Consider the following 23,759-nt stretch of genomic DNA (forward strand, 5'->3'; position numbering starts at 1 on the left):
TCAGGTGACTGTGTGGGCTCTGGCATGATTTGTTGCGGTTTGGTGGTTGTGCACAGAATCTCCTCTACAGCTTCTTTTTTCATTGCTGAACTGTACGCCAAATCTCTTGCTCTGGATCACATAGAAGCTAAGCAGTACTCAAACTGCACTATTTATACTGACTTGCTTAGTTCTCTACTGGCCCTAGAATCGCTTCACGTTGGTTCACACCCTGTTCTCACCGATATTCAAAACCGACTGGCCCATTTCTCTTTAACATCTACTTCTATCCAGTTTTTCTGGATACCAGGCCATGTTGGTATTCGCGGGAACGAGCTCGCTAACACCGCAGCTAAATCTATCTGCTCTGGCACTCTTACCGCTGTGCCTGTTCCATACATGGACTGTTGTCCTGTATTCAAGGCTCGGTTCCATGCCAGCTGGTAGTCAACTTGGAGCGAGCAACGTGAAAACAAGCTTTTCCAAATAAAACCCTATATTGGACTTTGGCTGTCTTGCTTCTGTAAAGATCGGAAAGAGGAAGTTGTTCTAACTAGACTATGCATTGGTCACAGTTTTTAACTCATCGTTTTATTTTATCCGGAAATGATGCACCAATGTGTAGTCTGTGTGACACTCAAATCACAATAAACTACATACTTTCTTATCGTCATTATGATTCTTAACGACGACACCATTTTAAACATGTTCTTGTCCCAAGGTTTGTCCATAACGTTAGACTGTTATTGGTGATGGTGACACTGTCCACCTTGGTCATGCTTTCAGGTTTTTAAAGGCCGTTCATCTTTTTAATGCCATTTAAGTTCTAAATTTATGAATTAGACATTTTTTTAATGTGATTCCTTTTTAAGAATCACTGTCCATCTAGTTCGATTTGAAATTAGAAAATGGACGTAACATCAAATAACTCAGAACCAGGACTGGAAAGGCCAACTTCAGGTGACTGTCGGTGGTTTTTGAACTTACCTGTTAGTCTTCCTGGCGAGTTATGATAATTAGAGTTATGGTACAGAAAGTCCTTTACAACTTGTATTACCGTAGATTTTTCTCTTGACGTTGTAGACTAGATGTAAACATTGGTTTTATGTAATTTGATTTTCTTAACTTTTTGTTTTATCTTAATTTCCTTTTATGAATTTTACTAAATTAATTTTAACTTTTTACCGGATGTTTGACTCAGATAGCCTAGCTACTTTGTGCCATAAAACACCAAATCAACCAACCAATCTAATACTTTTGTTACTCCATTAAATACTTTATTAACGGTGATACCTCTTTCTTTATATTGTTGTTCCATTAAATACTTTATTAATGGTGATATATATTCTTAGTACTTTGTAGTGCTATTAAGTACTTTAGAAAGATGTATCACCGTTAACACAAGTTTGTTGTTCCATTAAACACTTTTCAATGGTGATACATCTTTCTAGTAGTTTGTTGTTCCATTAAATATTTTACCTACGGTTACACATCTTTCTAATCGTTTCTTGTTACTTTGAATACTTTATTAACGGTGATACATATTTCTAGTATTTGGATGTTCCATTAAATAATTTATTAGCGGTGATGCATATTTCTAATAGTTTGTTGTTCCATTAAATACTTTATTAAACTGGTACATCTTTCTAGTAGTTTGTTGTTCCGTTAAATATTTTATTAATGGTGTTAATATTTCTATTAGTTTTTTCTATTAAGTACTTTATTAACGGTGATACATCTTTCTAGCAGTTTGTTCATTCATTAAATACTTTATTAATGGTGATACATATTTCTAGTAGTTGGATCTTCCATTAAATAATTTATTAATGATGATCCATATTTCTAGTGGTTTGTTGTTGTTTTATTTTCTTTATTAACGGTGATACATATTTTTAGTGGTTTGTTGTTCCATTAAATACTTTATTAATGGCGATACATCTTTCTAGTGGTTTGTATATTTCTGCTCGTTTGTTGTTCCGTGAATTACCATATTAACGATAATGTATTTCAGCTAATTTGTTGTTCCGTTAACTACTTTATTAACTGTAATATATTTGTTCTAGTTTGTTGTTCCGTTAACTACTTTATTAACTGTAATATATTTGTTCTAGTTTGTTGTTCCGTTAACTACTTTATTAACTGTAATATATTTGTTCTAGTTTGTTGTTCCGTTAACTACTTTATTAACTGTAATATATTTGTTCTAGTTTGTTGTTCCGTTAACTACTTTATTAACTGTAATATATTTGTTCTAGTTTGTTGTTCCGTTAACTACTTTATTAACTGTAATATATTTGTTCTAGTTTGTTGTTCCGTTATGTACTTTGTTAACAGTAATATATTTCTGCTAGTAATTGTTCCGTTAAATTCTTATTAAACGGTGATATATTTCTGCTAGTTTGTTCTTCCGTTAACTACCTCATTAAGGGTAATATATTTCAGCTACGTTGTTGTTCAATTAAATACTTTATTAACGGTGGTACATCTTTCTAGTAGTTTGTAGTATCATTAAATACTTTATTAACGGTGATAGATATTTATTGTAGTTTATTGCGCCATTAAATATATTTTTAACAGTGATTCTTTTCTCTAGGTGTTTGTAGTTTCATCGATTGTTAATTAATTTCTTGTTCCACTGAATTCTTTATGAACCGTAATATATATTTCTGCTAGTTTGTTGTTCCGTTAAATACTTTGTTAACGGTGATATACCTTTCTGGCAGGTTGTTGTTGTTCCGTTAAATACTTGTTAACGGTGATATATATTCCTGCTAGTTTATTTCGGCGGCCCGGCAATGATCACGTGGGTTAAGCCGTTCGACTCGTAATCTGAGGGTCGCTGGTTCGAATCCCCGTCGCACCAAACATACTCGCCCTTTCAGCCGTGGGGGCGTTATAATATGACGGTCACTCCCACTATTTGTTGGCAAAAGAGTAGCCCAAGAGTTGGCGGTTGGTGATGATGACTAGCTGCTTTCCCTCCAGTCTTACACTGTTAAATTAGGGACGGCTAGCTTTGCTCGAAATTCAAAAACTTTATTAATGGTGATACATCTTTCTAATAGTTTGTTGTTCCGTTAATTACTTTATTAACGGTCATACATTTTTCAAGTATTTTGTTTTACCATTAAACACTGTATTAACTGTAATGCATATTTCTAGTAGTTTGTTGTTCCATTAAATATTTTTTTTTAACAGCGCTACATCTTTCTAGTAGTTTTTATATTGTTCCGTTAAATAGTTTATTAACGGTGATACATCTTTCTAGTGGTTTGTATATTTCTGCTAGTTTGTTGTTCCGTGAATTACCATATTAACGATAATGTATTTCATCTAATTTATTGTTCTGTTAACTACTTTATTAACGGCAATATATTTGTTCTATTTTGTTGTTCCGTTAAATGTTTTTTTAACGGTGATGCATATTTTTGTTTGTTGCTCCATTAAATATTTTATTAACGGTGATAAATCTTTCTAGTAGTTTGTAGTTCTATTAAATACTTAACTTACGGTTACACATCTTTCTAGTAGTTTGTTGCTCCATTAAATATATTTTTTAACAGTGATTCATTTTTCTAGGTGTTTGTATGTACATCAAATATTACGTAATTTCTTGTTCCACTGAATTCTTTTCAACGGTAACGTAATATATTTCTGATAGTTTGTTGTTGCGTTAACTACCTTATTAATGGTAATACGTCTTTCAAGAAGTTTGTCGTTCTTAATCATTAAAGTCATTTTTTTGTTGCAAGAAATAGTTCCATAGACGTGAAATGTTGAACATCTTATCAAATGTTAATTTTATGTTTTCCCGTAACTACAACCACATAGTATTTCAGATTTAGTTTATCATTCTGAGTCGTAAATGTCGGTTTCTTTAAAAGTCCAGTTTTTTTTGATTTTAAAAAGAAACTTATTTCTTTGTGACGTTTTATTAAATAACGTATGACAGTCAATCTGGTATAAGATGAAACTGAAGAGTTATTTGTTCATTGTTGTCTACTTTCCGAAGTCAAGCGTACAAGTGACAGTGAATAGCTTACAAAATGCAGCCAGTTTTAAAAGACGAACCAAAATGATTTCTTCATGACCTTTGTTTATAGTTCTATACAAGGAGCACAAGCTGTGAATGTTGTTAGAATCGAGCCCTTAATTTTACTGTTATAAGCTGTCAAGGTGACCGTTAAGCTAGTACCGGACGTTTATTAAAAGAATTTATAAATGCAACATTATATTCTAGCTGTATTTGTAACGTTTGTGACTGATCAGCGTTTATTTAGAATACTTATAGAGGGAATAAAAAATGTTTCATAATTATTACTGATGTTTACATGATTGGTAATTAGGGGTGACTGAACCTTGTAGTCATCCCTATTCTAGAACTGTTGACCTTAGAAAGAACAGCCAGCCAGCAACACGACGGGCAACACGACTGTTATTGGCTTAAGAACAAATAGAGCGACAAAGTAATGACACCTTCAAAGCTAAAAATGCTATTTTTTAGCAACATGTCGCTCACCCTCACTTTTAGATCAGCGATAAGTTTAAGGGCCATAACTCTAAAACCAAGGTTTCGGTACCAGTAGTGGGCAAAGCACAGACAGTGCATTTTGTAGATTTGTGCGTAAAAATAAACAAACAGTAGTGTATTGTGGTTCGAAACCTGGAGCATCTGATCTGCTGTCCACACTCTTTCCACTGGGCTACCATATGTTTACAACACTACTAATATAACTAAATATATATTGTTGTTTTTTCCGCTAGTTGTTCACTCCTGTTTCTGTGAAACAAGCAGTAAGTTTTAATGTTGAACAGTATTTTACAAACAGTAATGAAAAATAGTTAGAGTGAAAAACAACAAAAACAAATGAATGTAAGATTGATGTTACGCTTATTTAGATCTAATCAGTTTCAAACTTACAAAAGTTATGCCAACAAAGTAATTTCATTGTATTCAAGAAATAACAACCGTGAAGATTTGTTAAACTGGCCACCAAAATCTATTAAATCAAAAAGATAAGATGGTGTCTTTTACTGGTCAATAATTATCGGTTGATATAATAGTGAATCACTTTGAGAGTAATTAGTAAAAATAATATAATTGGATATGAAAGGAGTAACGAAACGCATGAAATTACACAGTGAACTTTTATTTAAACAAACTCCTTACAAAAACCCACAACGCATGCAAATAACAAGGTACAGAAAACATCTACATGAATATACGTATAGTTCAATACTTCAAGGGTTTTACTACTATCGTTACAAAATTAGATTTCTCTCAGTATCACCTCAGTATATCCCCATACTAACAAGATGGTTATTCTCGTAGTTTCACGTCGGTAAATCCCCATACTAACAAAATAGTGATTCTTGTAGTTTCACTTTAGTAAATCCCCATACTACCAAGATGGTTATTCTCGTAGTTTCACGTCAGTAAATCCCCATACTAACAAAATAGTGATTCTTGTAGTTTCACTTCAGTATATCCCCATACTACCAAGATGGTTATTCTCGTAGTTTCACTTAAGTAAATCCCCAAGTTTCACCCCATGCTACCAAGATGGTGATTCTTGTAGTTTCACTTCAGTAAATCCACATACTAACAAAATAGTAATTCTTGTAGTTTCACTTCAGTAAATCCCCATACTAACAAAATAGTGATTCTTGTAGTTTCACTTTAGTAAATCCCCATACTACCAAGATGGTTATTCTCGTAGTTTCACTTCAGTAAATCCCCATACTAACAAAATAGTGATTCTTGTAGTTTCACTTCAGTAAATCCTCATACTACCAAGATGGTGATTCTTGTAGTTTCACTTCAGTAAATCCCCATACTACCAAGATGGTGATTCTTGTAGTTTCACTTCAGTAAATCCTCATACTACCAAGATGGTGATTCTTGTAGTTTCACTTCAGTAAATCCCCATACTAACAAGATAGTTATTCCCAGATTCCCAGATCTGTCGGCAGGTGAATTGGTTTCCGTCGTAGAGCCCCATTTTCACGAGGAAACCAAGCCAGACCGAACATGTCTGTGCAATGTAGAAAACACAATATTTAACAGTTTTATTCAACAGTGAAATCCTAAAGATATGCCTGTAAAGAACACTACCACCTTTAACACTAACAATATATACATACACACACACACACACACATATTAAGATAACGTAAGATAACAGATTCGCCATCTTTTCATTTCTAGTTTTTCTTGTAGTTTTCGTAATTACACTTGTTTCATTCAAGGAAAAGCCGTTCAGATATTTCCTTGTGCATAACTTTACTTTTCCACGTACGATTTTTAGTTAACCGAAACCGTCTGAACAGAAGAGTCCCTTGTGCAACCAGTTCTTTTTTGTAATCTTTATCTTTAAGCGTATTTTATACATCAAACTTTCGGGTGTTTTATTTGTTGGCATGACTTATAGTTTATTTTCACTGTATTTATCATTGTTAAACGTTGTATAGTATCGTTGTACACACTGAAATAAAACGAATAAAATATACCATTCGTTTTTAGTACACTAAATTTGTTTTCAATCAACAATGTTCTAAGTTTTGTTCTGACACCAACCTGTGGAGAACGTATTATTATCCACTTACGAGTTAAGGTAATTGGCACATTTCAGTCAGTGTCGAACTTTTAATCATTCGTAAAAGAAATGAAACATTGAAGTAAGGGTTACATATTGAATCACGAAGAAATAGTTTTAATTTGTAGCAATCACTCTGGGTGATGAGATGGAATAGAAGCTTTGACGGGTACTAACACGACAAACATTCAACGCTTTGTGAACAGCATGGAACGTTTCTTAAACAATGTCGTTATTTATCTTGGTGGCGAAGGTGTTTCTTGTTCCTGCCGTCTCCTTTTCGGCAAGTTCGTAAGCCTGTCTACTGCTCTTCGACTTTGACTGCTGCTTGGTGGGGACGAACGTAACCACTTTTTGGAAAGCTTTTCGAAAGTTTTCGGACAGGAAGGCGTACAAGATGGGGTTAACACAGGAGTTCATATAAGCTAGAATGTGTGAAGCCACTTGAAAGATAACCCGACTGGGTCGTAACTTCAGTTCGTACTTGTCCAAGCTCTTGAGAAGCAAAACGATCTGGATGGGGCACCAGCACACAGCAAAGATGACCACCACTATCACTACCATCCTGGTGACTCTCTTCTTGGACTTGCGGCTTCTGGCGCTAGACCTGCCCCCTGGAGCCACGTGGAACCACAGTCTGTTCAGCATTACCAGGTACAGGCAGAAGATGAGCACGAGCGGAACCACGTAGGAAGAGAGGAAGAAGGACACCTGGTAAGCAGGATAGCTGTAACCTTCTTGGAGAAACACGCACATGGAGTACTTATGTAACCCCACATCGTAAGACACCTCGCCATGGGCCGGAAGGGCGGGCAAGCAGGCGAGGAGGATCAATGACCACATCACTGTGATGGCAATGCAGGCGTTATTTTCCGTGCGGATGGAGATTGAGCTGACTGGGTGTACGACGGCCATGAAGCGGTCCATAGACATGAGGACGAGGGTATAGATACTAGCGTAAGCACACACAATCACCAGATACTGGACTATGCGACACCAGATGTCTCCGAAAGGCCAGTATGGAAGCGCATAGTCCCAGGCTGTGAATGGCACACAAAAGACGATAAAGAGAAGGTCAGCTACGGCCAAGTTGATGATCAATAGGTTGGTGGTTGATCGCATTGGAGGGTTGAAAATGACCACCACTACCACCAGCAGGTTGCCAATCAATCCAACGATGACTAAGATTCCGAAAAGGATGGGAACCACAATGCTAACAATTCGTTCTAGCTGAGAACTTGGAATACTGGAAAACTCTACACCGGTAACGTTACAGCCAGTAAAATTAACAGTGGTGATGTTACATAGATCAGAGATGATGACTGTTTCCGTTGTAAAATCTATGTCTTCCGTTGGCTGAAGAGTTTCTACTTGTATATCCATGTAATCCATTCTTGATGACGAGAAACCCACTGTTTGTTAACCTAACGGTGACTTAGGAAGGTCGAAACGTTTTTCTCTGCTTCATTAGTAAAAGTGTCGATACCCATACCAGTCGTTCTGAGCTAGATGTAATCCATTGTCATTTCAAGATATAATCAAGTGATAGCAGATCTACAGCGCATGCGCAGTGACTTATCTAGGTTCCACTTCAGTTGAATAACGTCTCAAGCCTATAAAATGCATACAAACAAAAAAGTGTCAATAATCACTTGGAACACTCTTAAAAAGTGTCAGATCTAGAAGCAAATGACCGTGGTTTCATTTGCTTTCAATAAAGAATCTACTGAGAAATACGTGAACAAATAACACAATTCGAATTAAAGGAAGTTACCCTGTAACTAGCACGCTAAGAATAAAAAAAATAACCAAAGTCTCTAGAAATGAAGACGAACTACTCAAAGTGTTGTGATTATAGGAAACAAAAATAAAATCACGAAATGTCGCGTGTTTGTAATTTTGTCCGATGTCACTTACCTTGTGGTGAGACTTCTTCGACTGATTACCAACCTAAACTTTAAATTTGTTTGCTGTTTAGCATGACGTAACTAAAAGGGCACTACAATAAAAAAAAAAGTTTTTCTTTAGGTATCGAATATTAATAGGTTTGGTCGGTGAGTTTGGTTTGTTGTTGTCTTCGGTATTTGCGCATGTCTACTAGTAGGCTGTTTGTATTAGTTGTTTTTAATTTGGAAATAACAGACTAGAAGCAGAGCAGCTATTAACATCACCCATCGTTAAGTCTCTGCCTTTTCTTTCACCAACTAAAAGTTGAATTGTTCGTCGCATAATCATACTTGCACGACTGAAGGGGATAAGTTGTTCAGCGGGGCCTGGCATGGCCAAGCGTGTTAAGGCGTGCGACTCGTAATCTGAGGGTCGCGGGTTCACATCCCCGTCGCGCCAAACATGCTCGCCCTTTCAGCCGTGGGGGCGTTATGATGTTACGGTCAATCCCACTATTCGTTGGTAAGAGAGTAGCCCAAGAGTTGGCGGTGGGTGGTGATGACTAGCTGCCTTCCCTCTAGTCTCACACTGCTAAATTAGGGACGGCTAGCACAGATAGCCCTCGAGTAGCTTTGTGCGAAATTCAAAAACAAACAAACAAATAAAAGTTGTTCAGCGACTTGTTTCGTTTTCGCTACCCACAGACTGCGATCGAGCGCGCTAAGCATGAAGCCATGATTTGCAATTTATTTCTAAATGTCCTTCAGAGGTAAGTGTGCGGACTTGTACTGCTAGAAACCGGGTTTTGAATATCCGTAAGAGGTAGAGCACAGATAGCCCTTTATGTAGCTTTGTGCTTCATTACAAACAACAACATTTTGTAAATAAAAAAATATTGGTTGACGAAATTGTGTTTAGGGCGTTCGACACGTAATCTGAGGGTCTCGAGTTCGGATCCCCGTCACACTAATGTGCTCACCCTTTCAGCCGTGTGGGCGTTATAATGTGACGGTCAATCTCACTATTCGTTGGTAAAAGTGTAGCCCAAGAGTTGGCGGTGGGTGATGATGACTAGCTGCCTTTCCTCTAGTCTTACGCTTCTAAATTAGGGACGGCTAGCGCAGATAGTCCTCGTGTAGCTTTGCGCTAAATTAAGAAAAACAAACAAGTACATGAGAATTTAAACAGTAAACAAGTGTAAGTATTATTTAAACTTCAAAATAATTCGTGTTAAAAACTGAGTATATAAAATAACTTTGCTTGTTGTTTGCTTTAGAGGAAAATCAGATTGGGTTATCTGCTGCGTCCATAACAGATAATAGAACGTTTGATTTTTGTTTTGCAATTCCAAAACCTTACCGGTTTCCCGCTAGGGGCTGATAACTTTGAATTCGAATTTTAATATCAATCTTTATTCCCGTACAACAAAAAACCGAAAATCAACCAGCGCGAGCATGGCTTATTGGTAAACGGTTTTACCTGGACATCTAAGGAATTCATGTTCGAGACGTGTTGCTAGGTGCGTTATAAAATTGACGTTAATATCAGTTAAGACTAGCCTTTTTAGGCGGCGGGTACTGCTAACTGTTTGCCTTCGTTTTAAACCACAGTTTAATACTAGGGATGGTTATACCTGAATTATGGAAATGATTTTTGACATGGAAGTTTAGCCTAATTCGTGGCAAACCTACCACCAGGTTTCTTAATTGAGGGCATAACAATGAAAAATAAAACGGGGCTAAATCTAAAATGAAAGTAAGACATTAGTTTGGAGTAACGACATTTGGGAGATCTGTTCCACTGCTATCACTAGCTCTTTTTTTGTTCACAAAGCGTCGCTCAGACAAAGAAATAAATATCGTGTTTCAAAAATTAAATATTATTCCTTATTAAACCTAGGATCAATATGTGAACTTTCCATATGGTTTCCAGTTATTCATGTCCTCAGCTAGTACAGCGTTAAATCTACGGATTTACAATGCTGAAACCAGGAGTTTAATTCCCCTTTGTGGACTCAGCAGATAGCCCAATGTGGCTTTGACAGAAGAAACACACACATATACTCCACTAAGGTACCGTATTACAGGAACCAGCCATCCTGGTAGAAAGATAATACTAAATCATCAGGACCCTAGTTTGCCTTCTTCCACATCTTAAATTTTATCCTATAGAGATTTTGCGTGAACTTATTAGTGTCACGTGACCACAACAAGGTTTGTAAACATACCGCCATATTGGGTGGCAAGTGTCCCGCATGACTGAACGAGTTAACAACTGCTGTATTCAGTACTATTCACATGTAAATGGCTGTCGCTGGCTTTTCATCACTTGTAGCACACCTGACAGGTGCTGATAAGGCCAGGTATGAGGAAAAAGTGAAGTAACTGGGTGTAGCAGACCCGTATATGCTCCCGCCACGTGTATTTACGCCAGTAATATCCAGCCAAGACAACGTTGCTCAGAGTCAGACTGTTGCCGGAGTCTCCCCCATTTTAATAAATGATTCAATATTATTGTACTACATGTGTACTGACTGTTGAGATAAAAATTATAACTCCTTGCGGAGCAATACCTATGAGGTATTTGGCAGTATTATGGGACTTGTAACTTGAATAGGTGTCTGCTCGTGCCTGGAGGTCTGACGGCCGCTGTATGAATATTTCGAAACAATCAATGATGCAGGCACACTTTGAAAACTTCTCACGAAAACACACGAGCAACGTCATTCTTAGTTCTTCTCTCTTAGGCCAGAAAACAAATGTTGGTACCAGTCGAATATTCACGACACTTATGACCTCCTGAAATATGCGTGATACTGTTGAGGTGTGCAATCCAAATATGTATCCTAAGAGCTGCAGTGGCACATCCAATCGCAGTCTCATGAGTGTCAATATGAATTGTTGAAATTTAGAGACTGACTGTGTATCTCGGAAATATCTGTAAATTTGGTTGAATATGATCATCATCACTGCATATGACGGCAGACCTGTACAGTATTTGACCTTCTCGTCGTCATTTGCAAAAGTAGCATCTTCGAAACAGTTCGCTTTTGCTATAGTTTTATAGTGGAGGACTTCATTCCGCAACTGTTGGCATTCAGATTCAAGTCTAACTAAGTCTGTGAATGATATTTCTGTCTGCATACATGTCTCAGTTGTATATTGTGATGTACACAAGTCACAATTATCACATGTAGCTTCAAGTTCATCAGCAGAATCAGTACAGCTGCTATCAGTGGCAGCAGTGCCAGCAGATTCTATGAAAGCAAGGTCAAGCAGCCCAGCAGCAGCTTCATGTCTCTTTTGTTGTTCTTTTCCCCTTTTGGTCACTTCTTTCCTGTTTTCACATTTACACAATTCAGCAGCTTTCCTTCTCTTCAGGGGAGAACGTGTAAAATGAAATATGGAAGGTACATAGTCAGGTGATAGGGGATCATCACTGTTCGTCCCTGAAACAGAGCACAATAATTGAGTTAAGATATAGATCTACAGGCATCATCAGATAATGTTTATATATATAACAGATACACTGTACACTTTTAACTGAATATATATATATATAACTCAATATGCTGAACATTGTTTAACAACTGAATGTGCAGCCAACAAAGTAATTATTTGCACACTTTTTAACTTGTGCCAGTTGTGGTTTTCTGATGAGTCACTTAAATTGGTTCTTTAAGAGATATTAACATTTTGTCTCAATGTACAAATGGCTATATAACCTATTCATCATGAATGATATTGTTCCTTCAGTAAATTTACTATTGAGTTATTTAAAAGTAAAAGAAAAGTGTGCAAAAACATTTCTTTGACTGGTGCTGCAGTGTGTTCTGCTATACATGTATCATGCATGTAAGTTTCAACTTATTCAGCCTGGCTATAGATGAATTATACATACCTGACACAAAATGTTTACTACAAAGTCTGGTGTGCTCTGTGGGTGTCCAGTTTTTCCTATTGACAGCTGCAATCCATCGTCTTCTTCGGTCGGGATCTTTAGGAAATCTGTAGTATGACACATTTTCCACCTGTCCATGTCGATTTGAACAGTTAAATGCACAACACGAGTGTACCATCGCGCACTTTTAAATATGAATCACCCTTATGTTGGAATATAAACACGCCGAGCGTGCCACCCATCATGGCGGTCAGCAGTAACTAGGTCAAGAGTGACGTCACACGCAAAACCTCTATAGTTCTATTATGTCCAGATTATAACGCAAAATAATCAATATTATATTGTAGTTTCCAATAAGATTACCTCTTACTCTTATCTTTTTAAGAATTTCTTCTGTAAGACAAAGGTAAGTCTAAGGATTTACAACGATAAAATTAGGAGTTCAGTTTCCCTCGCTGGGCTCAGCAGATAACCCGATTTGTCATAAGAAAACACACGTACTTGAATACAAATATTCTTATTTTTTTATTTTATTCCCTCGAAGATTTGGTAAATTTACTTTGTCACAATTATATATGTGTAACTAAAATGCTTTATTTCACGAAGTACAGTTTGCTTTCAAACTACAAGCAATTTATCACGAATTTTCACTACTCTAATATGCTGACAGCTAACTTTATATATGTATATATATTTTTTTCATAAGTTCAAATGTGATAGAAATTTCTGTCGGTAAATTGTATTTATTCGTATCTGAGTATTTATAACTACAAACTGCAAAATTTGTTACGGTTAAAATAGGCTTTGCTCAGGCTTTCTCCTGGATATGTTATATTTCGATGTATAAAATTAAATAAATGACCTTATAGTAAGAAAAATGTGTTATTAATTGATACATGTATTCACAATGCTTGGGCGTGAACAAAATCCATCTTTAACATTCTTGATTGACCAATCAGAAACAACAGCGGGAGAAGAGTTAAATTCTGTTATTTGACAAGCCGACAGATCAATGATCTTATCTGTCGCTAACAGGGAGCTCTTATGTGGTCGCCGACAATCAAGTCTTGTACTCGAAAACACCACGAGAAATAGTTTCAACCGCAAATGGACCCGGGTTTCATTTCCGGTTTTCCAGAAAAAAAACCTTTATGAGAAGGCGAGCACGCCATTCTCACCTCATAGGGAAGATGGAAACCTGCTGGGAACAGATACGGAGATGTACGTTCACACCAAAAATACAAACAAGAAGCGATTATATCGAACTTCCATTCACAGAAAAACATCTAAAACTGGTATTAAACGATGCGGAAAAACAGTAGAATATCCTGGACGGATTCTAAAGATATGTCCAACTGTAAACGGACAGTCAAGATGGAGGATGTCAAATAGGAAAGAAAAAATACAGTTAAAGACAGGAATGTAAGCATCTAAAAAGAGTTAAGCAGCCGTATAATAATGAAACATTGTCATCGAAGAAAGATAAATTACAGAAAAACAGTGCAAGACATAAGGAATGTGTGGAATAAAATAGTAGAAATGCATCAATAATTCTGATTAGGAGATAACATGGAAAAATGGGGTGAGAACATATCTTATTTCATGAATGTTTTCTTTTCTGAATATCAAGGAAGGCTACGCTGTATTATCTGACCCTAATTTAGAAGTAATAGACTAAAGGGAAAACAGCCAACACCACCCAACGCCTACTCTTGGGCAACCCTTTTATTAACGAATAGTAGAATTAATAATCGCAGTATAACTCCTCCAAAAATCAAAGATTTTCATTTGTGACATATTCATTTCCTTGTTATGGAAATAACTCGTGTAAGAGACTCTTTCAGGAAGTAAGTTCTTTGTCATGGACATTTCTCCGGTATAACTCGTGTAGAGACTTTTTCTAGGAGTAACTTCTTTGCCATGGACATTTCTCCGGTATAACTTGTGTAAGAGACTTTTTCTAGGAGTAAGTTCTTTGCCATGGACATCCCCCCTATATAACTCGTGTAAGAGACTCTTTCTAGGAGTAAGTTCTTTGTAATAAACATTTCTCCGGTATAACTCGTGTAAGAGACTCTTTTCTAGGAGTAAGTTCTTTGTCATGGACCTCTCCACGGTATAACTCGTGTGAGAGACTCTCTTTAGAAGTAATTTATTTGTCATGAACATTTCTCCGGTATATCGGTATAACTCGTATAAGAGACTCTTTCTAGGAGTAAGTTCTTCGTAATGAACATTTCCCCGGTATATCGGTATAATTCGTATAAGAGACTCTTTCTATGAGTATGTTTTTTGTAATTAACATTTCTCCGGTATAACTCGTGTAAGAGACTCTTTTTAGGAGTAAGTTCTTTGTCATGGGCATCGCCCCGATATAACTCGTATAAGAGATTCTTTCTAGAAGTAAGTTCTTTGTCATGGATCTCTCCACGGTATAACTCGTGTAAGAGACTTTTTCTAGGAGTAATTTATTTGTCATGAACATCGCCCCGATATAACTCGTACAAGAGATTCTTTCTAGAAGTAAGTTCTTTGTCATGGACATCTCCCCGATATAACTCGTATAAGAGATTCTTTCTAGAAGTAAGTTCTTTGTCATGAATCTCTCCCCGATATAACTCGTATAAGAGATTCTTTCTAGAAGTAAGTTCTTTGTCATGGATCTCTCCACGGTATAACTAGTGTAAGAGACTTTTTCTAGTAGTAATTTATTTGTCATGAACTCTTTCTAGGAGTAACTTTCTAGGAGTAAGTTCTTTGTAATGTTGTTATTATAGGAAACAAAAATAAAATCACGAAAAGACTCGTGTAAGAGACTCTTTTTAGGAGTAAGTTCTTTATCATGGACAATTCCCCGATATAACTCGTATAAGACATTCTTTCTAGAAGTAAGTTCTTTGTCACGGATCTCTCCACGGTATAACTCGTGTAAGAGACATTTTCTAGAAATTTATTTGTCATGAACATTTCCTCTGTATAACTCGTCTAAGAGACTGTTTTGGAGCAGTTCCTAAATTACATCTGCGTGAAATAGCTGGTTTAATAATTTATATCCACGAAGCCTTTTCCTAAAATAAAATTTAAGAGATATTTATTTGGACGAACTCTTTTTAAGATATGTCATTCGGAACAGTTTATGTCCACAAAACAGTTTCTCAATTTTTTTCTAATCTAATAAACTGTGTTTTGGAATACATGTTTTAAGTTGTTTTAGAGAATTTTATCTTGGAAACTTTCTTCATCGCATAATATACAGTAGCTTCACATTTCTTTCCAATCAACTTTAGAGCTGTGTCCGTGTGTTTTTATAATAAACCTTTTTTTTCATTTCAGTCTGTTTTTATTCCTTTTCAGTATAATATTGATAATGTTGTTAATGGAACTATGTGTAAAACCTGACAGAAGGAATTAAATAGTAAACATTTTCAGTCTTACTTTTCCAAAGTAGGTAGGACTTAGAACATTAATGCGTTTTCTCAAATAGAATTATCTAATTGATAAGCAGTACAATATTCAAGTTAGATATGACCAGCATTAAGGAATATTAATCCCATAATAAACAGCAAAGAGGAAGATATATTAAGAAGCAGGAAAAAATAACACGAAAAACAATGACAGGTTGATACTTAGTACAATGGAAGTAAGTTCTATTAACGACTGTGTAAAAACTGTCTTTATATATTAAACGTTCAAGCCACCAGGTGTGACAATTTTGTGGGAAACAGCAGTCGAGGCTTTGTTACTTAAATTCCCGTTTCTAGAATTGTTTCGTTAGTAGTGGTGTGCAGTGCTCGAGGACTGGTGAAGATTTTATTATACTGTTCTAACTAGAAACGTCTAGTATAAAGAGAGTAAAGAGAGATTTAAGTAAAAATACTGTACACGGTTAACATGCTAGGCTGAGGATCAGAAGGTCCAAAGATGGACTCCACGATACACCACTTTTATCAATGGCTACTTTGTAAAAGTGACCAGTTACTTGGCGTAGAGTAGTGGCCAACGGATACTGTTGAATGTTTGCACTTTCTCTGATTATCAATTCTAAATTAGTTACAGTTATGCCTGAATCTTGTGGTCTCTGACCTGATGTGGCTTTTTACACGAGAGACGCTGTATGGTTAAAAAAGTTTAATTTGCTTTAATGCATTCTCTCGCACTAAAACATTTCACTTTTGTGTTACGGTGGGCGGTTCAGATTAAAATATTCTTGAGGTTATGTTGAACTGTACTTCTTCATATTTTGGTATCGAATAATAACCGTTTAATTAACAGATCTGTAACGTATAGCTTAATTTAGCGATATAAAAATAGGAGGAATATTACTGAAATACTAGCAAGTCATATTATCCACTAATAAAATGATGCAAGGCTAGTAGTGTTTGACTTCACCAAAACACTGTCCGAATTGGCTCGTACAGGTTTTAAGTCATAATATTTTTATCAATCCTAAATACAGGTAAGGAAAATGTGTTAATAAATTATTACAGGTGTATTTATGTCTTTGATTTGGCTGTTTTGCATAAATATTTCATACATCATTAACTGATTGCTTAATGCCTACCAAAGCAAACCTATTTGTCTCTAAAATTGATAAAGTAAAAGCCATTAAAGTGTAAAAATTCAAAACATTCTGGTGAGAATAATGATTTTACATCAAGTAAAATATAAAGAAGTTTTATAATAATGATATTCAAAATAACTTGGTGTAATTGTTACTTCATCCTTCGGTCGTGTTTTGTTAGATAACCACATTACTGACCGATAATGCAATGAACGACGAAACCGATCTTAGACCATCCATGAAACATTCTTCATAGAACCCGTATATACTATGTGGACACTGGTTTCCAACACTATATGTAGATTTACCACCATAATATATATTCTATCAAAACTGTACGGAGGAACTTGTGGCTACTTATATATATATATATATATATTATAACACCAAAATTTTATTGCAAAGTAATTTTGTCGTCACACTCTTCAACTGAGGACATTGTTCTGGGTTCACGATGTTAGGAAAACACGTACATTCAAGAAGTCTTGATAAAAATGTACAAAAAATACCAGTTTGTCCCTGAAGAAGAAAGGTCTACCTTTCCTCATTATTCCGGACTCAATAATGTTGCGGTTTCACAGTTCCTACCTTTCTAAAACGTTTTACTATATTAAGTTTCCGGTTTCCTGGAGATGTTTCATCTATGGCTTTAAATCGTTCAGCAGTTTCATTTTACATTCGAAAGCAGCGGGCATCTGCTCCTAAATAGATAATATTTAGATAAAATGTAGAGGGACTAATCACGAAATTTGTAGCGTCACCTTTCGCATCTGCAGCAACACACCATTATTTTAGTACAGCGTATCCCAAACTTTCTCGGTTTACGGCGCTCTTAGTGTCTCAGTGAATTTTCCACTGCCCCCCTAAGCAAAAATAAAAACATAACAGTTCTGTTTATTAAGTAGTTAGGTCCAAATAACTTAATAACTATTTATGTCTTAATAAATTAGTAGCCGTTTCAAAGAAGTCACGTAAATTGAAAGTAAAAACAATATTTTTATTTCATTTTTAAATAACCACAATTACTAATGGATGTGTGCTCCTGTTGGTCACTGCACAACTTCTCAAACCTTGGAATCAGATTGGACACCACTATCCTCATTTCCTGATCCACATTGATTTTCGCGTGGTACTTGCTTTTTATCGCCGAATACCCAGCTTCGCAGAGATATGACGTCACAAATAGAATTATGATTCGCTGAGCTTTAGTTCAGTTAGTTCCATGCTGCCAAATTTTGTTTTTAAGGTCTTATCACACGACAGCTCAATAATATTTTCTTCTTCTGCAGAGGAAAATTCAAATGGGGCCTTAGCTTTGAATTGGTCTTGGATACATGCAAACGACCCCATATTTTTTGGAAAGTAATTTTCAAACCAGTCACTGAGCTGCGTTAGGTTCTCCTCAAAAACAGATTTTAGTTCATGGGTTAAATCAACTTCATTGGATGTAACAAATTGCTGCTACGGAGGAAACATTCTTTGCCACCATCTTTTTTCATTTTTCTTTTCCATAGTAGTAACTTTTTCTGAAGGCTGAAACATTTTCTGCCAGTTTCAGAATGTGCATGTTGCTTTCCCTCAGAGAGAGATTCAACACATTCAATTTTTCGAAGAGATCACACAGATATGTTAATTTTGACAAAAATCAGTATCCAAGATGTTTTTAGCACATTTGTATTCTTCTTCTTTGAGATAAGAGTGTAGTTCCTGTCGTAATTCGAACACATGGGACAATACATTCCTACGGGAGAGCCATCGCGAGCTACAATAGTACAAAAAAGACGTGTGCTCAGATCCCATATCCTCACACATTTTTTTTAAATCTCTCCTTTTGTGGCCGAGTTCTTTTATAAAGTTCACCATTTTGCACACACTTTTCATGACTAGGTTCAGTGAAGAACTGAGGTACTTTGACGCATGGACTTCCTTGTGGATTATGCAGTGGGTCTACAGTGCATCAAGAGCTTTGCTTCGTATGAGTGTCTGCAATCCTTCATAACAGCTGGATATACAGTGACCATCATCGGTACAGACGCCAACGCACTTACTCCAGACTAAGTTGTTTTCACACATAAAAGTGTCTGGGATCTCAAACAAGTCTTGAGCTTTAATTCCTGCAGTAATACTTTTACAAAAGAGAAGGTCTTCCACAATTTTGTCACCATCCACGAAATGTGTGTAGCAAATCAAATGAGCATTCGTGATACTATTAGTTGCCTCATCTAGCTGTAGCCAGAATTCCTTCCCTTTAATTTTTTCAGTTAGCTGATCGTTGAGGTCTTCGGCCTTATGTTGGATTCTACGACTGATAGTATTGCTGGATAAAGGCACCTTTGGAAGCAGTCTTCCTGCAGATTCACCAACTATAACGTTCACCATATCCCACTTCACCTAGTAAAATCAGTTCTTCTGCGATGGTGTGAGGCTTTTTACATTTCACGACTCTATATGCCACCTTGTAGGATGTTGGCAAAGCATTGCTTGGTATTAATGCTTGTTTCACAAATGTTTCTGTTTGTTCTTTCAGTTCTTTTAACTTTCTAATAAAGTAATCACGGGATTTACTACCCATGTTAGGATGATTGGTCTATAAGTATCATTTTTGTTTACATGGAAGCATGCACTCTGGAGTCAAAACATTTAGACATACAACACACTGTAGACACTCTTCGTAATTGACATCTACTGAAGTAAAACCAAAATCTAGATAACTATCGTCATATTTACGTGTCTTCACAACTTTGCCACTGGTCTATGATTCGCTATCCTTTTCTTCACTCCCACACTTCTTAGCAATGTTAAAAAATCTTTCCATTTTTATGAACAAGGACTAAAAATTAACAAAATAATTCACAGAACTTTGCTGGACCTTACAAACACTTGATCACAACACCCTTTAGTAACTTCAGTCACTGACTGACCCAGAGAGTCGACAGGTATTTATATACAAAATATAAGAAACAAGAAAGTTTGAGAAGTTACTGGAGTAACCGAAAATACAAGTAAACAGAAACATGTCTAAAGCATTTGAGAACGTCATCGAAAGGAATGTAGCGCGATCTAATCTTAAAACTGTGAACTACCTCGAGCTAGTAGTTCGAACGGTTTCCGACAGACGTCAATATTCTTCTTCTTTGTGGGTATTTCGGTATGTTGAATTTTTAAATGCCCAGGAGGGTCAAGTGCATAAGACCTCTTCCTCCATCCCTAACTTTCATGTTGGCTACTACTATGTTGTTGTTGTAGTGCTTTTGGGCTTCAGTATCCTACAGTACTCCGGCCCTTTTCAGGGCAAGGTCCATGATTTGTCTTGATTTGCCCCCTTTTTTTAAAAAAACGTCGTTAATGCTGTGTTTCTCTCGAAAATGTGAAATATCCAGCGGTGCCCTGGGGCGCCGAGGCGCACAGTTTGCGAACTACTGCTTTAGTATATGCATATAGTTTCTATAAAGGGTGAATAACTAAGCGTCAGTATGTTAGGTCGTGCTGCGTGTAAGCATTACCCACTTTTAAAGGCAGTAATAAAGCGTGGGCTGAAATATTTGGTTTAAAGATATGAATGTTTACTAATATCGCATATAAAATTAATATGCTCTTCGAGTCCGAGAAAGGAAATATTACGGTGTTATCTGTCAAGGTTTCTCACTGCTAACGCGTGATGCCACATTCCAGTTTTTCAAACTGTCCAAATTACAATGTGGGTTTAGGTTACACACTTGTTGTTTGAATAAAGTTAAGATTCATTCTAGTACAAAATGATATCTGAAATTACTGCTAATAGAAACTATTTTCGTACCTGATAGCACCTTACTTGTTTAACTGGAAACTATTTTTGTAACTGATAGCACCTTACTTATTTAACTGGAAACTATTTTTGTAACTGATAGCACCTTACTTTTTTAACTGGAAACTATTTTTGTACCTGATAGCATCTTAATCTTACTTGTTTAACAAGAAACTACTTTTGTACCTGTTAACACCTTACTTGTGTAACTAGAAACTATTTTTGTACTTGATAGCATCTTACTTGTTTAACTAGAAACTACTTTTCTACTTTATAACACCTTACCTGTTTAACTGGAAACTACTTTTCTACTTTATAACACCTTACTTGTTTAACTAAAAACTATTTCTGTACATCATAACACCTGACTTGTTTAACACGTGAGGAACTTTATTGTTTTAAAGATGAAAGATGACTTAATTCTCTTTCGTTTTAACCTGTTATTGTCTAGTTACCTAGCCGTGGTAACCTTATATTGACGGTATCTCTGCTGTGTTATCTTATGTGTATATTTGGGTACATGCTCGAAACTATTTTAATCGCAAGTCTTACGTTCCACATGTTCTCTGTACAGCAAGTTTATTTTCCTAACTTCAAATTCGAACTTACTGAAGTAAACAGTTAAACTATGTTGAAGTCAACCGTCCAAGAATAAAAGTAAACAATAAGAAAAAGAGACAGAGCCGGTTTTATTTTTGAAATAATCTATAAAACACGGAAAAGAAAATTAAATATGGTCTCAAGACTAAAACCAGCGTCTGTCAGTGGCGATAGGTGTCTCTGTGTACCCTGGTTTCGATCTTTTCTTGCTTACCCTAAATAATCAATAAAAATATATTCCCGGGAGTAATATACTTCGAATAAGATGGTTTTATCCTTTGTGCTGATAACACCGGCCTCCTTGGCGATGTATGTTGTATCCGGAAATGAAGTATGCTCGTACATTACATGTTCTTCAGTTGTTCAGTAAACTTATCATAGGCTGGCCGGATATTACATTAACAAGTCTGTAACGTACACATCGATGAACTCATGGAGAGTTTGTGAGCAACTCATTCTATACTGCTTGATGTTTCAGAAACATATCCTAGTGATCTGTTAGTACAATTTCCGGACACAGCGGATTTCTAAAAAAAAACATTACATAATTTGAGAGATCTTAACACACCAACAGTTTCATTAAAACTGTCATACTCTGTCATTGTATCACTCTTGGAACTGAGGATAGATAATATGATGTTTATCAAGTTCTTCCTACTATAAGATCAACCATGTGATCACTGTACCTAAATAAAGGACCTACCGTGTGATTAGTGTATGTAAACCATGCTCAACCATACGATCGCTGTACATAAACCACGCTTTACTATGTTATTAATGTATGTATGTAAATTTTAATCAACTATGTGATTATTGTACGTAAACCATGTGATCACTACATGTAAACTCAGTTTCAGGTATTCTGCTGTGTTGTATATTACAAGCACTTACACGGTAAAATTCGGAGTTCGATTCTCCGTGACGGACACAGAATGTAGCCTAGTCTGCCTTTGCCATAAAGCAAACAAACAAACAAATAAATTCGAGATATGTAATCAATAACTGCTTGTATAAAAGTGAGGCGAACAAACCAATGTTACGTAGATAAGGGACAACAAAGCCACAGTTATTTAATCATGTGTTTAATATTCTACTTTGTACGATTTTGTTCAAACAACTGTAAAACGTCTGGATCGTATCTTCTGACTTAATACTGTGGTTCGTGTAGTATGTTTCAGCCAAGTGTAAATCACTTGAGACCTCACATTAGACTTGTTATTCCTTTTAAAATTTGTTACACCAGACGATCTATCGTTTAATGTAGGTGAAACTTCTGATATATTCATACATAAACACACACAGACAGACATAGACTACTTAGTAACCGAATTACTGACGTTCAGAAGTATGAAATACGCAAACAATTCAAAAACAAATTATAAGAACAGCAGCGGTAGAGCGAAGAAGCTATACTTTTTTTATATGTTATTTATACATGATGGGGTTGTATACCATGGGAATGATAGACTTTCAAATTTATTATTTCAGTTATTAAGTTTATGTCAGTGTTTGGAGTGAAAGAAATAAAAATATCTCGGCTAGATGAGACTCAGGAAAAATATTTCGTTGTTCCGAGTTTTTTTGTGCTCATTCATAGAATATATCATACTGAATATACATATTGCTGGCACATCTTTCCACCGTAACACATTTATGAGCGATGTCTTGCTACATTTAATTTAAACTGAAGATAATTTATTCAAAAGTAGCGTCCAAACCATATGCCTAATGCTTCGTTAAGCCTCGTACGATGGAAAGAATTTGAAAAAGTTCCATTATTTGAGTGTCGTTTCTCTGGCCGTTTTATGTGGTGTGTATGAAACTCGCCTCACATGTGATCGGAATAAATAAATAGTTTTACTCAGAGATAAATTAGAACGAAATGCATGTTTCCTATATATAAAGAAGTTACATATGTTATTCTTTTACTCCAGAAGTGTCGTTTTATACGTTTATTTCAACGTTTATCGAATCTCTGCAGTATAACTGAACTTGTAGTCTAGCTCGTCAACTGACCAGAGCACTCTACTAGTGCTAGTTATTGACCTTTCTTACCTGATGCTCACCGCTAGTACAATGGTAAGTCTACGGATTTACAACGCTAAAATTGGGGGTTCGATTCCCCTCAATGGGCTCAGCAGATAGCCCGATGTGGCTTTGCTATAAGAAAACACACATTCACACTCTTACCTGATAATCTTGATGTCCATCTGTACGCTCTCCTCTGCTATCAATCCTGGCATTACACGACAAGTTAAGAACAATAATAATATTGGCCAACACGATCTCCAGAAAGAAACCACATCTGTATGTATTTAGGCACATTTTACTTGAAGTTACAAAAATATGAAAACACGTTTAAATCCTCAATAAAATTTGGTATAATTGAAACACCAGAAGATATTGAATGTTTTACAGAATGGAAGAATGGCATTATAAAAATCTCATGCGT

The 23,759-nt window shown here is 36.0% G+C and overlaps 1 protein-coding gene, 1 long non-coding RNA gene and 1 pseudogene across 4 annotated transcripts in view; all 3 read right to left on the bottom strand.

Annotated features, from left to right (window-relative positions):
* Positions 1-5,533: 5,533 nt before the first annotated feature.
* Positions 5,534-23,759, bottom strand: part of LOC143236716 (allatostatin-A receptor pseudogene) — a 47,118-nt pseudogene continuing 28,892 nt past the window's right edge. The window contains exon 2 of one of the 2 annotated variants that reach the window (XR_013019723.1): positions 5,534-8,188. The product of XR_013019723.1 is annotated as an allatostatin-A receptor pseudogene, transcript variant X1 (transcript). Of the gene's footprint in view, positions 8,189-21,395; positions 21,835-23,759 lie in introns of those variants that run through there. The other variant, XR_013019724.1, reaches the window with a different exon arrangement.
* LOC143238179 (uncharacterized) lies at positions 10,388-11,792 on the bottom strand. The gene has a single exon (XM_076478173.1). It carries the CDS (start codon positions 11,603-11,605, stop codon positions 10,973-10,975), a length of 633 nt encoding a protein of 210 aa, XP_076334288.1. The 5' UTR covers positions 11,606-11,792; the 3' UTR covers positions 10,388-10,972.
* On the bottom strand, positions 11,787-12,698 carry LOC143238180 (uncharacterized). The gene is made up of 2 exons (XR_013020446.1): positions 12,363-12,698; positions 11,787-11,910 (listed from the first exon to the last, which is right to left on the bottom strand). It is a non-coding gene; the product is annotated as an uncharacterized LOC143238180 (long non-coding RNA).

Source organism: Tachypleus tridentatus, chromosome 13, assembly GCF_004210375.1.
Source record: "Tachypleus tridentatus isolate NWPU-2018 chromosome 13, ASM421037v1, whole genome shotgun sequence".
In the NCBI taxonomy this organism is placed as follows: Eukaryota; Metazoa; Arthropoda; class Merostomata; order Xiphosura; family Limulidae; genus Tachypleus; species Tachypleus tridentatus.

Bases quoted from the DNA above. Each gene is read 5' to 3' on its own strand.
- LOC143238179 (XM_076478173.1), bottom strand. From the start codon at position 11,605: ATGCAGACAGAAATATCATTCACAGACTTAGTTAGACTTGAATCTGAA.